General features: G+C 41.7%; 1 protein-coding gene across 1 annotated transcript in view; it reads left to right on the plus strand.

Moving 5' to 3' along the window:
- Window positions 1-17,307, plus strand: part of CIAO3 (cytosolic iron-sulfur assembly component 3) — a 573,125-nt gene that overhangs the window by 220,274 nt on the left and 335,544 nt on the right. Inside the window, exon 6 of the mRNA XM_044088947.1 lies at window positions 6,979-7,097. Within this exon, the coding sequence (XP_043944882.1) occupies window positions 6,979-7,097 (119 nt within the window). The remainder of the gene's footprint in view (window positions 1-6,978; window positions 7,098-17,307) is intronic.

Below are 17,307 nucleotides of genomic sequence, written 5' to 3' on the forward strand. Positions count from 1 at the left end.
TGAGGCTATGATTGAACATGGTGCTTAGGTGGGGTGCCAGTTCATTCTGTAGTTAATGTAGAATGCAGCCTGGGATGTTGTCAGGTCCCATGGATGCTGTGTTCTTGGCTTTGGAAAGTGTGGTTTTTACCTGTGCAGCCGTGATTACAGGAACTTTGCATTTTTCCGGTATAGAGATGGGCCCTTTAGGGGGTGGGGGAGGGGTAAAGTTAGCACTGAAACTATCTGCCAGGATGTTGGCAATATCAGTTGGTTCTGTATATTTAGTGCCATTGTGCTGTAACTCCGACCAGATCTGAGTGTTGCCATTGAGATTCTTGACATAGCTATAGAATGCTTTGTGGTTGTCTTTAGAATCAGTGGCGATTTTGTTTACAGAAGTAGCTTTGGAGGATTTTATGAGGGATCTCAGCTTCTTACTGTGGCTCACCAGGGAGTTCTTCCAGTCATGGGATTTTACTCTGTTTTGCAGCAGTTTCTTTCTTCTGTTGTAGAGTTTGTTTATGGCAGGGGACCACCAGATTGGCTTCCTTTTTTTAGAAGAAGCATCTTGGTTCTGTTAGGGATAGCACGATCCATGCACTCGTGTAAGTACTTATAAAATGCATTTGTGTAGGATTCAGCAGTCGTACCTCTATTATCCGTCTGCATGGGTATCGTGAGGTTGGCTTTGGAGAAATTTTTTATGATGGTTTCGCTATTTGGGGGGTGGGGGCGGGATGTGGCTGTCTAGGCTGATTAGCTTGTGGTCGGATCTGACCAATGAGGAATTGACTTCTGGTGTGGAACACTGGTCGCCCATGTTGGTAATGACCAGGTCTAGGATATTACTGCCCCTGGTGGGGGTGTGGATAAGTTGATCCAAAGCGTTGGAATTTATGAATTCCAGAAAATGTTGAGCAAAAGAGTTGGTACATGAGTAGTTTTCTCAGTTAATGGTGGGGTAGTTGAAATCGCTCATTATTAGGGTGTTGGGTTTTACCCTAGTATTTTCCAGTGTATCAAGAAATGAGGAGTGGGAATCCAGGGGCATGATGGAGGATCTGTAGCAAGTTACAATTTGGATTGCGGTCTTGCTCAGAGTTAGTTGCACTTGGATAATCTTGGATCATTATGCTGAGCAACTAGCCTGGAGGTGTGGGTATCCTTAATGAATATGCACACACCTCCACCTTTAGTGTTTCGGACCAGGTTAGGTGGCCATAAGGTGTGGTATGAATTATAGCCTGGTAATACAGGGGTGTTCTCTGGAGCCTTGAACCAGGTCTCTCTCACTGCACAAATGTCGATGTTCTCCAATTTAAGGAGTGCCTTGAGTGAGTGCATTTTGAGGTTTAGACTTCTAGCATTGAGTAGCATTACCCTCAGATTTTGCTTGCTTGTACCTGTTACGGTGGTTAATTTGTCATTTGAACCCCTGCCTAAAAAAAGGCACTATAGGGGTGGCAAGAGCCTTAGCCAGTATCCGGAATCCCAAGGGCAACCGGTGCAGGCCATCTCAGGCAAAGCATTGTGGTCTGTCGATCATATCATCCCAGGCAGACAGATACTGGATCCCCTTAGAATGACACCAGAAGCTTAGCCAATTGTTGAAGTCAATCATTTTGTCCTTGTACTGTGGTATCATTCTGGGTGATGGCAGGATGGTACTTAGGGCTAGGGTCATACCTGCCTGGGCTACAAGATTGGAGAGCTCCTCCATGTTTTTTTTTCATGTAGTCCAGGGAGGTACATCTCAGGTCATTCACACTAACATGGACAATGAAAGAGTCATATTTGTACTTGTGGAGTGACCCAAGTGCGTGCGTTATGTGGCAGATCCTGGCACCTGGCAGGCAGCTGACAGTAACTTTCTCCTTATTTAGCCTGGTGAGTTGAACATCAGTGTGCCTGACTATAGAGTCACTATGATTAGAGTGTTGAGTACATTGTTATGCCTTATTGGGCTGTGGTTGAGTGGCACACTGAGTTTGTGGGCTATGTGTCATTTGGGTTGTTTTGGGGGGTGGAGGTTGCAAGTGTTTCTGCTTTGGAGGTCTCTGTTGCTTGAGAAGATTTTTATTGAGTGCCTCCGCAAATGTAAGTGTGTTTTTTGTGTTACTTTGTGTGTGTTTTGGTGGTGTAGGTTTTGAGGGACTATGTGAGTGTGGTGCAAGTGTTTACCTTCTCCTCTTGACTTTCTATTCCAGTCTTGGGTGAAGAGAGCTTTGCTTCCAGTTTGGCTAAATACGTGCATCTCTCACAGGTTGTAGTGTTGGGTGGTAGGAGGAGAGGGTTGTTTGTGAACATGAGGCAATTGCTGCATTGCCCCAAGATGCCCAGATTCATCCGGTAGGCAGGAGAAAACACCGGGAGCTGATCCATAGACATGCCTAGATAGTTGCTTATTTATTAAGTACTAAAACTTGTTTTCCTCTAGACAAGTGAGGAAAGTTGAGTGCTGTAGTTATTTGTATCTTATTTAGTGCTTACAAGTTTTAAACTAGCGCTGAGCTCAAAGAAACAGATTTGAGTGCTAAAACTAAAAAACTGGCTAGTTCGAAGGGAAATTTTGAAGAGCAGACTTTACTGCGCTTTGACTTTGTCTCCTGCCTTGTCTAGTTTTTGGCACTGTTCACAGGTCTTGCATTGTCCTGTTACATCCCTGGCAATCCCAGGCCAATAAAAGTTCTGCAAAATATGTCTCTTGGTATGCTTTATGCCCATATGACTTGCAAAAGGGATGTCATGCTCGCTGCTACAGGGTAGCTCCCTCCCAGAAATAGCCACCTCATTATCCCTGGCTTCATGTGTGGGGTCTGTCTGGGTCTTCCCCAGGCTACCAGACCCCACATGCCTATTTCCAAGCCTGGTTGTGTGTAACTGCATGCACACAAGGTACTACATTATCAAAATCATTCCTTATCAAGATATTTGCAGATATCCTCAAAAACACCTACTTGCTTGCTTCCTTTTCCATCCTCCCAGTCAAGGTGAACCCTGGCCAAAGGCATTTGGAATGGGGTCCCTCCTAAAACTCTGACTGGAGTGGAATGCCCAAGCAAGTACTGCTCATCTTTAACCACTGCAGGCTTCACAGTGGTTATGTCAGAGGCTCTCTCTCTCTTAGCAGTGGTCTGTTTTTCTTTCACTAAGATAGGATATTAACTCCGGTGATAGTTTGATAAACTGTTGCCTACAGACAGCTTACCACTGTCATACTGTTATCCTCACTTGTTCCTAACCTTTTTTTCCCCACCTTGCTTCCGTGGACATCTATATAAAACATGATCCCACTGGTTACATTTAAAACATCTAACTCTTGATCCTGGCTGTGTATCTGAACTAGTGGCTTCCCCTGTTACTGGTGGATTCTATTGGGGTAGTCTGGGCTGCCCACCATGGGTTCCCTTATATCCATGTGCGGCACTGGGTATCCCCTTCTTGTGCAGTGATGCACTGCTTGCTAAGTAGAAATCCCCTTTTTTCCCCAGCTTATCTGCAGAGTTGTACTCCCAGTCTGCTAGTCAGATTCTCATGTCTCATGCGAAGCTTTAAAGTTTTCTGATTTTGTGTGTGTGTATTAAAGAGTCTGGTCTTGTATGTTTAGGGAGGAGGGCCATTTGTATTTACATTCACATTGGGGCTGCAATAGAAGGTAGAAACAATGTTATAAACAGGTAGGATATATGTGTTATAAAGCTCTCCAGTCTATATGACAAGTAAAGAAATAAGAACTTTTGGGTTTTTGTCAATGTTTTTTAATGTTTTTAACAGGATTTGTACATTTTTGTAAAGTTAAATATGTGGACAAATAAGTTTCAAGTATTTTTAATTGAGTTGGTCACATGACAACTGGTATTTTAATGGGTCATTACAGAACACTGTTTTACTCTGATGAAGCCCAGAGCAAAGTTGGGTGAAAGCACTTAGTTTTAATAAATACTGTCTTGCATATACTTTCAGTGGTGTTTTTTTTTCTTTATTTTCTGAGACTCTCATGTCCTCAGGCAAAGTGCTAAGGGCTTGTTCCCTCACCAAAAGGTCTGCCAGCCCCTCAAAAGTGATCATCTGGCACCCACTCACCCACCTATGAAAACAAGTGCTTAACTCAGCAATGTAATCACATACACTTTCATCTGCCTTGCGTCTGTGCTGACGAAACTTTTCTATACGATTCAGGTTTTAACTTAAAACATTCTAGTAAACCATTGTTTTACTTTATCATAGTTCAAACAATGAATATCTGACCATTTAGAAACAGCATTTACAGCTTTACCATGGGGTAAGGCAGTCAGGAACCATACTCTGAGCCCTTGGTCAACATTATACTGTTTACAGGGTCTTAATTCTTAAGTCTGTTATTGATTCATTTTGAGGATGTAGTTTACAGGCTTTGTAGTTCCTTTGATTTTTAAATTTCTTTCATGGATCTTTTTGTTCCCTGTAGCCCTGTACCAACATGCATGTTTTTTCCTCGTGGCCAGTAACTAGAATACATGATCTCTGAAGTTTGTGTAGTTTGCAGTGATCAGCCCTTAACAGGATAGTTACGCAATGAGTACAAATCTTTGAGTTTCTTCCTAAAGTGTTCTCAGAATTTATATCAAACCAATAATTAGCTTGATATTCTGTTTTCGTTTTAGAGCTAAGTGAGAAGCTTTCCAAAAACAGAGGACAGTAAGAGGGCTCATAAGTATCATATGTCTGACATGGTTTCTTGACATCAAAAGAAGTAGTCTCATTGGTGCAGTGGAGATCTCGCAGGCCAGTGACCGAGCAGTCTGTGTCTGCTTGGTTCTCTCATTGTACAACCTTCTGATGTTATAGAAGTGACAGACCCATCCTTGAAATGGTAAGTCATCATTCTGCAGAAGATGCGACTGTCTTCCCTCTTTTTTTAAAGGACTTTTTGTGTAATATCATTCCCATGGTTATTTCATGCAGGTATGTTATACCTTTATAAAGCACAAAAAAATGAAATTGAGAACTAGGGCTGATGTAATAATTCTGCTTTTCATGGTGTTTTTTTGTCATGAGACTGCTACCTCTCCTTGCTTTACTTCAGTGGGTTTCATAAAAATAATGTCCTGCTGTTTGAGATTAGTTTGGAGAGGTAAATTGTTACATATGTACATATGAATTCAAACCTTCATGAACATGTCATCCAGCAAATCAGTATCCTGTCCATCATTCTGCTGCAAGGACTAGGAGAAATTATTTCTGATCTAGTTCATTATTCTTTGTTAGTTTGCCAGTACCACCAGTGAAAGAGTACAACAGTGGCACAGCTGGCTTAATACTGAGATCATCTCCAGTTCAGTAGCTGTAGGAAATGGTTGTGGGAGAGGCATGCCCCAGAACTGCTTAGAATATAGGAAAGGACACTGGCTAATCCTGTGAATATTTTCACATCAGCAGTGGTGGGAAATGGTTATGAGAAGGACAAGCCCTGTGGCTCCTTAGAGGTGTATATGCTGGATAAATCTAGGGGCGAGATATCCAGGAAAGGTATACCCATGTGTCTAACATATTAGTTATGTGAAATTACAGCAAGTCTGATCAGCAAGACTCTTGCGGATGAATTTATCTGTAAAATTTTTCAGTCTTTTGTCAGTTTTTGCTGTGTGCTTTCTGTTGCAGTATTATTACACAACTGAGTTTTTTTCCCTCCATTTTTTTAACGTGGCAGGTATGCTTTATTAGTTATTATACCATGACCCCCCATTAATATTCCAAAACGTGCACGCTGATTGGTCAGCGTGCACATTGTAAATCGACTTATACTAATGGAAAAAGGTCCGGTCGCCCGGACTTTTTCTATTAGTATAAGTCTTTTTTAAAACACTGTCTCGCTATGTTAAAGGAGTTTAACATAGCGAGGCAGCTTTAAAATAAGCAACGGAGATCTCCGTTGCTTATTTTAAAGCTGTCTCGCTATGTTAAACCCATTTAACATAGCGAAACAGTTTGTAAAAAGCAACGGAGATCTTGCTTTCTCCGTTGCTTTTTTCAAAACTGTCTCGCTATGTTAAATGGGTTTAACATAGCGAGACAGCTTTAAAATAAGCAACAGAGATTCTCCATTGCTTTTTTTAAAGCTGTCTCGCTATTTTAAACCCATTTAACATAGCGAAACAGTAAAAAGCAACTGAGATCTTGCTTTCTCCATTGCTTTTGCCCACGGCTCTTATGTACTACATAGGCATATGCATGCACAGTACATCAGAACTGCCGCAGAATACCAGACAGCTGCGGAAGGGCAGCAAGGAGGCATTATACAATGCCATTATTTAAAAAAAGTAATTATTTTTTTTCTTAAGTAATGTCATTGTATAATAGCAATAACCCATGCCTGGGTGTGGGTAATGCTGGATTTACCCACGGTTGGCTTTGTTTGGCCATTCGGGCTTCGCCCTCGTGACCAAACCACGCCAACCGTGGGTAAATCCAGCATTACCCACACCCAGGCGTGGGTTATTGCTATAATATCGGTATATTTTTCATGTAACGTATTGTTAACACTGTTAATAAGTTTGAGAAGCATTCTTATACCACATGCGTCTCACCAATCTAGATTCAATCATGGGTCATGCATTAGGTCTGTGTGCCTTTCAAATTATTAATGAAAATAAGTAAATGCAGCTGTAACCAAATAAGTGAAACTGCTGCTAATAGAACTGAATGTTAGTGAAGCAAACTGTGATTGAGCTTAGTCTGCCAGATTTTCATTTAGTTTCCTTTCACCTGTACTCGCATAAAATTTGAATGTGCAAGACTGAACTTCACCCAGCATTTCGAGTTTGTTCCTTAAAACTTGCACTTTTGCCCTAAGCATTTTAATTTCTAGAAATGAAAGTTTTATATTTAAATATGGTTTACTTCTATTTCACTTTCTGCATTTACCTTGGCTGTTTTGGAAATTCTTTGAGTTCTACTGTACTGTACCGTGTTACATAATTGATTTTTTTTTTTTTTTTGTTTGTTTGCTGTTGACAGGTTGGATTTGTTATGCAGAGAAGACCCATGGAACATTCATTATACCTTATATTAGTACTACAAAATCTCCACAGCAAATCATTGGCTCTTTAGTTAAGGATTTCTTTGCAAAACAGAAGGTAAATTGGTGAGAACCCAAAATGTGTATATAGTTGAGCTGATCTTGTACTTCTCTTGTGTTCATCACAATCTAGCACTGGTATTTTGACATTTCCTTTTTGACTGCATTTAGTTTTTCTTTAAACATTTAAAAAATAGCTTTAAACCTACCACTGACTGGTATGTTGATTTTCATAGGAGAGGTAATATTTACAAGTGCAGTAGCGTGCAGAAGGTGCAATAAAGATGTGTGCTTTTTATTTATTTTTGCATGTGTAAAGCTACATGATCTTGCTGTTAGTCAAATGTACTGTTTTGTAGGTATTACAAGTTATAGTTTTATAGTGTACTGTTACCAGCATTAGTCTGCAACACATGAAGTCTGGGAAGGAAGTGAAAAGCAGCAAGGTGAGCATTATCATCACTCAAACATCAATAGTGACATATTCAAATTTAGGTTTAATTAGATGCTTAATGCCTAAGCACCAATGCAATAAAAACATATGTATATATAAATAATAATATGAATGTGTATAAAAACATTTTATGCAAGGCTAGTATTATACCCCAAAAGCAAGGTCAAATAGGGATAGTTTGAGGATTTTTTTTTCAAAACTGGGGATGAGTTTTAGTGACATCCTCAACTGTTCTAGTAATGTGTTCCAACTACATGGCCTTTGACAAGAGAGTGGAGGGTGCCGTACATGGAGACAGCCTCCAGATGCCAAAATTTAGGGGACAGACGGTTGAAGAGAAGGTAGGAGTTACCACTGCATGAAGGAGAGGGATGTAGAGTGGATCAGAACCTAGGGCAAGCGCAAGTATGATTCTGTGTATGAGGATATTAGATATTGTTGTCTGTGCTAGCATGACTGGCTGAAGTTTTATAAATAATTGTAAATTACCCTGCGTTACATATGCCAGCATGACTCGCTATCATTTTGTAAGCTTGTCTTTTGATTATCACTCTGATTTATGCAGGATGTTTGAATGTCAAGCAAAGTTGTTCTGGCTGACCAGATGTACATGTTCTTTGTGAAGGGAGTTCTGGGTGTGTGAGATTCCGGAGTCAGCTGATCTAAATGTAATGTCATTGTGTGCCAGGGCTGGGAGAATAGAATCTTCCTTGCATCTGTTTGTTTACTTTTCAAAGTCTTGTATGAGAGAATAGAATTCTCATAGCAGTGTTCTGTTGCTTTTAAAAATCTGCTATAAAAGCAGGTTCTGAGTCTGTTCAGTTTTTTCATTCAGTTTTTTCCAGAGCTGTTGAGTAGTAGTAGTCCAGTTGTTTTCAGAGTAGTTGTTCCAGTGGCTGAGTACAGACAACAGCATGGAATGTGAGCATAATTCCTAATCTTGCAGAAGTAAGAGTATAATCTTGTTTTGCTGAGTTACTTAGATTAGACGGGGACGGCTCATCTTCAGATAGTCAGGGAACTACAGCTATTTTAGTTGGAGAAGTTTTCTAAAATCAGTGTGAGATCTGTCCTACAGTGTTTTTTAAATATTTCCTGTATGTGAAACTCTGTTTATTAGAATCAGTTATTCAGTATTTACATGCTTTAAACCCTTTTATTTATTATTAAATATTTTACTGCTACTCATTGTGGCTGGTTATTTAGTGAATACTTTTAATAACTTGAGAGTGTTTATGCCTGTTGTGATCACACCACGGGACACTCCAAAATACATGGTACCATTTGTATAAATATCTACTTTACCCAATTTAATTGAACACCCCTTTTGAAGGGTATTGTGGTATTTGACTGGTGGCACCCATTACCTTGTAATTTGTGCAAAGGAACACAGCGGACACATCTGTGTTAGTCTTTCCCAATAGTATGTGTATGTGTGACTGTCAGAAATTTAAGACTGGCTTATAACTGGGACACAGTGCTCTGCAGTGGTTAGTGTGGAGACTCATTTGGGGACCCTAGTGAAGCATATAGTTGTGTCCCAGATTTGGAGCTTGTTTCTGGTGTATTATTAGGGGAAATTGTGTATTTCTATCCCTGCTTTTAGTGGCACTCCCTTACAGGAGACAGTGGTGAGGGATTGAAGCTCCTTAGTTACTGCCCCGGGGTAAAGTGAGCATGTCAAACTGTGAAGAGAAATTAAGTGCATTTAGGAAGACAATACGCTAATTTTGAAGCAATGGTGTATTTGAGTACTTCCTTTTTCATAATAGTACATATAATTAATGGGGAAGTGGGGTGCAAATCCCCCCCATGTTGGAGGCAAGAAAATTTAAAATGTCTAATGCTAAATTTCACATTTCTCTAAGAAATTTCCGTTTAAATTTTGAAGTATTAAGACTTACAGTATTGGGTATTGCCTTCAGATTGGAAATTGCAGTTAAGGTTGAGGAAGGGGTATGGGAAGTGCTGCTAAAGTGATGCACCATCTGCAACCTCTGAACAGTTTTTTCCATATTAATCCAAAATGAATGACCCTTTTTTAAATAAATCCTTTGTGGAAATATATTCCAAGTTAGATGTGCTTTGTTTAAAGAAGAGTTCATTTTGAGTCGCATTGATGTCTGCCACACTTATCTCTTTGATGTCAGCACAGGAATAGTGTGGGGGAAGTAGTGATGCATTTGTTGAGGTCTGAGGGTGCATTCCTCTGCTGTTCCCTGCAGCGACATCACAGAGAGTGAAATTCAGTTTGGTGAGCATGTCTTTAAAAAAAAAACGTAGGGATGATGTTGGGGAGAGACTTGGCATTCCAATGATCAAATGCTATAGTACATGACTAACTCTTTAAGGACACATTAAAAACAATCTGAATCGGGCAGGCGAGGTCTGAAAAATGCCAGGTTCTAGTACAAATAAGGAATGTGGATTGGAGGGGTTCAGATAGTTGGTACGGAACTGTATCAGAAATGACAGAAGTTGGGACATGGCTCTAATCAATGACAATGGGATAACAAGTATCCACATAATGGCACTGCTAGCTTGCAGTAACCATGCCACTGTGTGGAGTGGGGAAAGGTAAGAAACAAAGCTGCTAGCTTGCAGTAACCATGCCACTGTGTGGAGTGGGGAAAGGTAAGAAACAAAGAAACCAGGAATATGGTACTTCAGTGGTGGGGTGGATTATGCAGAGTTGGAGAAGAGGGTCATAGATGAACTGGGGCAATGGAGTTGTACTGAGGGGGGTTGGACAGGCTATGGAAAATGTAATAGAGGTACTGGATGAATACTTTGCCTGTCTTCATAGATAAATAGGAGGGCAGGATGACATGCTGAGACAAAGCAAGAGCAGAATATTGAGAGAAGTTGACAGACACAAAGATAAAGGTGAGGGTGATGAAGGAAATAAATATACTAAGGGAGGATGAGGCACAAAGATGAAACACGTTGCCTAGCATGATCTCAGGAATCTTGCCAGTGTGCTGACTCTTCCCCTAATGAAGATGAATAGATGCCTGATCATGGCAATACTACCCTGGAAATAAATACTAAGAGAGTGGTACTTGTGGGTTGTGATGGGGTGGAAAAATCTGGGGAAACCACAGGTTAGTTTGAGTTTCAGTGTTGGCTGGGAAATATATGGAAGAAATCTGGCTACTTAGAGAATTGCAGTTGCTGTGACAGTCCCAACAGGAGTTTTTGGCTAGACGTAAATGTGATTGGTTTTATAATGAGGTTACAACAGAACTTGATAAGCGAGTTTGTGTAGACATGATCTAACTGCACTTAGCAAGTTCTTGGCATAGACCTGCACAGGTGAAGACAAGGAAAGCTGTGGAGATGTGGAGTCGGACTTCCTGTGGAACCAAGTTGTAGGATTTTTTGCAGGTGGTATAAAGAGCTGTGGTGTGATGGGCACTGTAACTAATGGGAGTACTACAAACTAAGTTTGCAGAAGGATGATTATGGAAGTACATTGAAGACAAATGTAGATTACTGCATTTCAGCCACAACAGCTTGTATGAAGTACTAATGTGGATAGAGCAGGAAACTGAACTAGAGTGTTTTTCATGTTAAAACTGAACTACCAGGAGCAGAGTGAACAGACCACAGCACATTGAACTAAATGCTGTTTTGTATCCTCAGAGGTTAGACTGCTAAATCAAAGAGGTAATGCTTCTGCCCTACTGGACATTAGTCATGCCTCATCTGGTCACTTAATCCATTTATTTGCCAAAATACTACTACATATCAAAGGCCATGGACCTACAGAATGGATTACTAGAGTGCATATCCATGAAAGAGTTCACTGAGACATTCATATTAGGTATACGACAGACAGAGAAAAGTGGTAGAATGGTAAATGCATTAAAATGCAGACTTAGTCCTTTTGCTGGCAAAGAATGTAAATATCGGTGCAAAATGCCTATGTATTGGGTTCTCTTTTGCCTTCTGATTCTTGATCTCTGTAATGCAGGTGTTTCTGCCTTATACATATCAGAAGATGCAAAGATAAGAGAGGGGTTGAAGACCATAGTACAGAAACTAGAATATATGTTTTAGACTGTTAGATAGATAGCCCATGTTGTATTAGGAAGGAGTACCCCACCATGGCATATTGAAATCTGAAAAGCCTAATCTAGCAGAAAAAATGGGACGGATGGAGGGTACACTTGAGATTGACACAGGTTTAAAAAAAACACAGATAATCTTTGCAGTTTAGAGCCCCATTTTGTACAGTGCAGCACCTTGTAGTTCAGCCATGTTCAGCCTGGGGTTATAGAGTAGGGCCCAAGATAGTGATCTGTATAACCTGTGAGCATATAAAAATTGACAAGCTGTACAGCTTCAAGGTACAGCAGATGTGATCAGAGCTGGAATTTAGAAATGCACAGCATCTTTGTAAGAAAATGTCCATTGTAGATGCGGCAGTATGAGATACAGTAATGTTCACAGGACTGTCTTCAGTGTAATATTCTAGTGCAAAGTGGAGTGAATATACATTAATTTTGAGATGGCACATAATGCAAGCAAGTTTAACTGGAATATGTGCTACAGATTTGAGGTATAAAATTGTGTAGTTAGTGAAAGGGCAAAAGCTCCAATATTCACTGTACTGCGATCCCACAACACACACCTCGATGTCCAGGAGTTTCACTCATTAGAGCGTTCGCTTATATGAGCTTTCGTTCATATAATATAGCCCCTTCTCATGTTACTTGGACAGAGTATCAGTTAGACTTCTTTTCTACAGCTGTACCAGACAATGACTTCATTGCTCACCTTCTTTGGATGTCTGTTTTGATGCAACAGTAGCGAGTGTACGTTATTTTTGAGATGACCTGTATCCCAGGCAAGATTAACTGGAATATGTGGTTACAGGTATGTACTATAAAAAAATTATAATGTATTTAATGTACAGTCTCGCTTTACTTGGGCAGTATAGCACTTAGATGACTTTTCTTGCAACTATATCAGATAATGGCTTCATTGCTGGCCTTCTTTTATGCAGCATGTGGTTGCATGCTATTATGTTGTAAAGTGCTGTTTAGGTTATTTATTACACAGCATCATTGTATATTTACATTGTATATTGTGTGCCATGGCATTCAGAAAGATCTATGTGAAACCCACTTAGGTGCTTAACCTTGAATTAGCTTCTGATGTTCATCGTGTTTCACTGTTGCAGTCATTACTCTTGGGTTATCCTGCTGGCAGGCTACCCGCAGTCGGCCTGAATTCCAAAGTCCTGGTCCGGCGTCGGTTGCTGTCGCCTCTTCCCTGACGTCAGTGCGCCAGGGGTATAAAAGATGCAGCCGAAGCCATTTTCTTCAGTCTTTCTTGCTGCACGGTGCCTGAAGCAAAAGCAGTTGGCAAGTGCCGGTCGGCAGACTCCTGAGATTTTCAAATCCGAATTTCAGAATCGAAGTCTTCATTAAAGCTAAGTACCCTGTTGGGGAAACTTTTTTTCTTGCTCCAGACCGATGTCAGAAAAAGTTAACAATTGTATTTCTTGTGGGAAGCAAATACCTCATAAGGATTTTCATTCTTACTGTATTCCTTGCCTAGGCCCTGACCACGACATTGCTAGCTGTCGGTTTTGTGCTAGATTTAACCAATGCACTATTAAGCGTCGGTTCGATTTTGCATTTCATTACCTTGGCTGAAGATTTAACTATATAATGCCGTCGGAACAGCCGACGACCGGAGTTTACAAAAAAAGCAAGGACAAGGAAAAGGATAGGCATCTGAGGTCCAAAACCGATGACGAGGCCTCCGCTAAGTCCGTCGCCGGTTCTCAGTGAGGCGCTTTCGCAGCCCCTGGTGCCCGCTACCTGAGAGCCACAGGCTGCTTCTGACTCCCACGTGGAGCCAACTGGGCCTCTGGATACTCAAGGTATTGGACACTCTGAAACCATTCCCTCAGATGGGTCCAGAGCCGCTGAGCAGGCATCGGCTTCTGGGGGTGTCTTCAGACCTACACAGTTATATGGTAAGCCAACCTCAGCTTCAAAGGCAAAGACTAAAGAAGCTCTAAAGACAAAGAAACAAGTACAGAGTTCTCCTACTCAGACTTCCATGCCTAAAAAATAGATGCTTAGAACGGCCGAAGACCTAATTACTTTGATCAGGGGTTTCCATCCTCCTCCAGATAAGAGGCCTAGGCAAGAGACAGAATATGATTCTTCTGATCAGGTTTCAATTTCCTCTGATTCCTCTTCTGAACATGGATACTCTTTTCCTCCCTACGAGGAATCTGATGCTGAAGAATCCATTCCTTCAGCCTCTCCTCCTGAGGATTATTCTTTTGGGGAAACTCTGCATACCATGAGGGAGCATTTTCCCTGGGAGAGCCAAGATTACTCAGAATCTAAGAAAAGGCTCAGAGACTTTCTTCTACTACCTCAGCACAGACCTCTTGCTATTCCACCTGTTCTAGACATTGTAGATAATGTATTTTCAGAGTCCGGCCTGTCTCCTGACTCTCTACCCCCTGCACCTGCTAAGCCGGACAGATACTACAGGGTCCCAGACTCATAAATTTCTATATAAAAACCCAGCTGCTGACCCAGAAACTATATCTCAGGGTCCCAAAGGGGTCAAGGCTTCCACTGCAAAAAACCCTGTCCCCTCTGATAGGGATTCTGGGGCACTGGACAGATGGAGGAAAAAAGTTTACACTTCTGCTACCTTGGCTGTAAGGGCTTTAAATTGTCAGTTTCATATGCTTAAATATCAGCAATACTTACTGTCACTGCTTAAACAGAAAATGTTGACAAATTCTGAATGTTCTGATGATAAGGAAATGCAGGATTTAATGCATGCAGCTGAACAAGTGGGAAAGCATACTTTGCAATGTGGTTTTGATTCACTGGAGGCCTCTTGCAGGGCCGCTGTTATGTGTTCTTAGAAGGCATGCTTGGTTAAAAGAACAGAATCTGCCTGATCATGTTAAAGCAAAATTATTGTATGCCCCATTGCAGCATGATACTTTGTTTGGTGTTAAGGCAGAAGAGGTGTTGAAGAAAATGGAGGATAAAGCAAAATCCATGCAGACAGTTAAGGATTTCCTACAGGTACAGCCACCCAGATTTAGCAGGAACTGGCCTTCAAAGAATTGGTCCTTTCCAGTGTCAGACAGGCCACAAAGAGCCAGATACAGACGTCCCAGAGGCAGATCTCAGCCCCAAGGCTCATACAGGCCTAAACAATGGGGTGCTTCTACCTCCAAAAGTGGAGAAGACAAATCACAACCATATAGGAAACGGTCCCAATGACTTTCCTCTGCCAGATCCAAGCACTTATCTTTTGGCAGCCCCCCTTGGGGGGGGGGGGGGACTAGCACTTTTTTCACCAAACTGGCAAATGATTACCCAGGACAAATGGGTCTTGAACATAGTGTCCCAGGGCTACAGGTTCCACTTTCACACCCTGCCAAGGGCAAAAGGTATGCCAGACCTGCCACACAATCAATGGGCAGAGGCACAAAAGCAAATTATATCCCTCATGGACATGAGGGCCATTCAGCAAGTACCACAGCAAGAGCAGGGACAAGGATTTTACACTCGACTTTTCTTGGTGCCCAGAAAGGACAAAGCCTGGAGACCAATACTGGACCTGTTTATACTAAACACGTTCCTGGATGTTCCAAAATTCAAGATGTTGACTCTGCAGCAGCTTCTGCCCATGCTGGGCAAGAAGGCTTGGCTCGTAACTTTGGACCTAAAAGAGGCATACCTGTATGTCCCAATCAGACAGTCTTGCAGAATATACCTCAGATTCATAGCTGGCTCAATGCACTACCAGTTCTCTGCACTGCCCTTTGGCTTATCTACTGCACCCAGGGTCTTCACAAAATGCCTGGCACCAGTAATTGCATTTTGCAGACAAAGAGGAATTCAAATTTATCCTTACTTGGTCTGCCTTATTCAAGCAGAGAACAAAGACATTCTTCTAAAGCATCTGGCGTTTGAAAAAATATTACTAATTTGCTGAGGGTACACAGTAAACGAAAATAAATTAAAACTAGTACCCTCTCAAGAGATAATATTCGTGGGTGCAAGCTTAAATACAACTGCCCAGATGGCTTATGTCACGCCAGACAAACAAAGGCAACTGACTTCTTACTTCAAAAAGTTGGCAACAAAGACCCAGTTATCTGCGAGGAAAATTCTGCATGCCTTGGGCTTCATGGCATCCTGCTCTGCTAATTCCGTATGCCAGACTGCATATGAGAAAACTACAGTGGTATCTAAAAAGTGTTTGGACTCAACATTGCCACAGCCTGGAAACATTAATTACCCTCATTCCCTGCCTGCAACAGGAGTTTTGATGCTGGGCACAGGCCTGTCACCACAAGGGTCTGCCATTCACTTTACCTACAGCCAGGCAGACACTCTCAACAGATGCATCAGATTATGCCTGGGGTGCCCACATGGCAGGAAAATTTCAGAGCACATCCCCCGCAAGCCAGATGCATCTTCATATCAATCAAAAAGAGATGCTAGCTGTTCAGAATGCCCTGACAGCTTTCAAGGATCTGCTTCATCCAGGACAACTACTGATAAAGACTGACAATACTACAGTTGTGGTACATAAACAAGCAGGGAGGGGCACATTCCTACCCCCTCTGCAGACAAGCAAAGATTTTGTGGGACACAGCATTGACTTATCACATTCACCTGCAAGCACAATTCCTGCCAAGAAAAATAAATACTCTGGCAGACGAACTAAGCAGAAACCTCATGGATCCCCACGAGTGGAAACTGGATCCTCAAGTCTTCAGCATGATAAGGAAATGGGGATGCTCAGACATAGATCTATTTGCCTCCCCTCACAACTGCCAATTACAGAGATTTTGCACAAGGATTTATCACAAACAAGCATGGAAAGTGGATGCCCTATCCTTCAGCTGGAAAAACCTAACAGTATATTCCTTTCCTCCACTGCCTCTCCTTCCCAAGGTACTCCTAAAGGTCAGACAAGAGAAGCCAAAAATGATACTGATTGCCCTAGACTGGCCACGCCAGCACTGGTACCCAATCCTAAAGAGCTTGCCTCACTGTCCAGCATGGATATTGCCTCAAACTTCTCACTTACTGACCCAACAAAGCAATCCGATCCTGCACAGCCAACTCAGGACCCTAAATCTAGCAGCATGGCGGATAATGTAGCCATTCAGAATACTTCTCTTTCAAAAGCTGTTATGGATGTTATCTTGGAGGTCAGGAGGCCCAGTACCAGAAAATCTTATGCAGAAAAATGGAAGAGATTCTGTGCTTGGAACCAGGAACAAGGCATTGACACGTATGTACCAAATATTCCTCAGATTTTACAATACTTAACTGAGATGCTGGGCAAAGGCCTTTCCTTTTCATCAATTAAGATTCATGCCTCTGCTATTTCATCCCATTACAATACGGAATCACCTATTTTTTTCTCATCCTTTAATAAGGCAGTACCTCAGAGGAGCCAAAAACATCAGGCCTCCAAGGAGAGCACCAATACCTGCATGGGACCTCAATTATGTCTTGGAAAAACTCACACTGCCTCCTTTTGAGCCAGCCTCAACAGCTGATATAAAATTCTCATCCTGGAAAATAGCTCTGCTCCTAGCAATAACCTCTGCAAGACAAATCTTGGAGTTACAGGCACTATGGCTGTGGAACCTTTTATCATTTTTCATCCAGACAGGGTTTCTCTGAGGACGAACCCTACTTTTATGCCTAAGGTGGTGTCCAGTGTAGCCCTCCACCAAACCATTCACTTGCCTACCTTTTATTCAAACCCACAGAACAAGGGTGAGAGACTTCTG

The sequence above is a fragment of the Protopterus annectens genome, chromosome 12.part0 (assembly GCF_019279795.1).
Source record: "Protopterus annectens isolate FY-2018-M chromosome 12.part0, PAN1.0, whole genome shotgun sequence".
Classification (NCBI taxonomy): Eukaryota; Metazoa; Chordata; order Ceratodontiformes; family Protopteridae; genus Protopterus; species Protopterus annectens.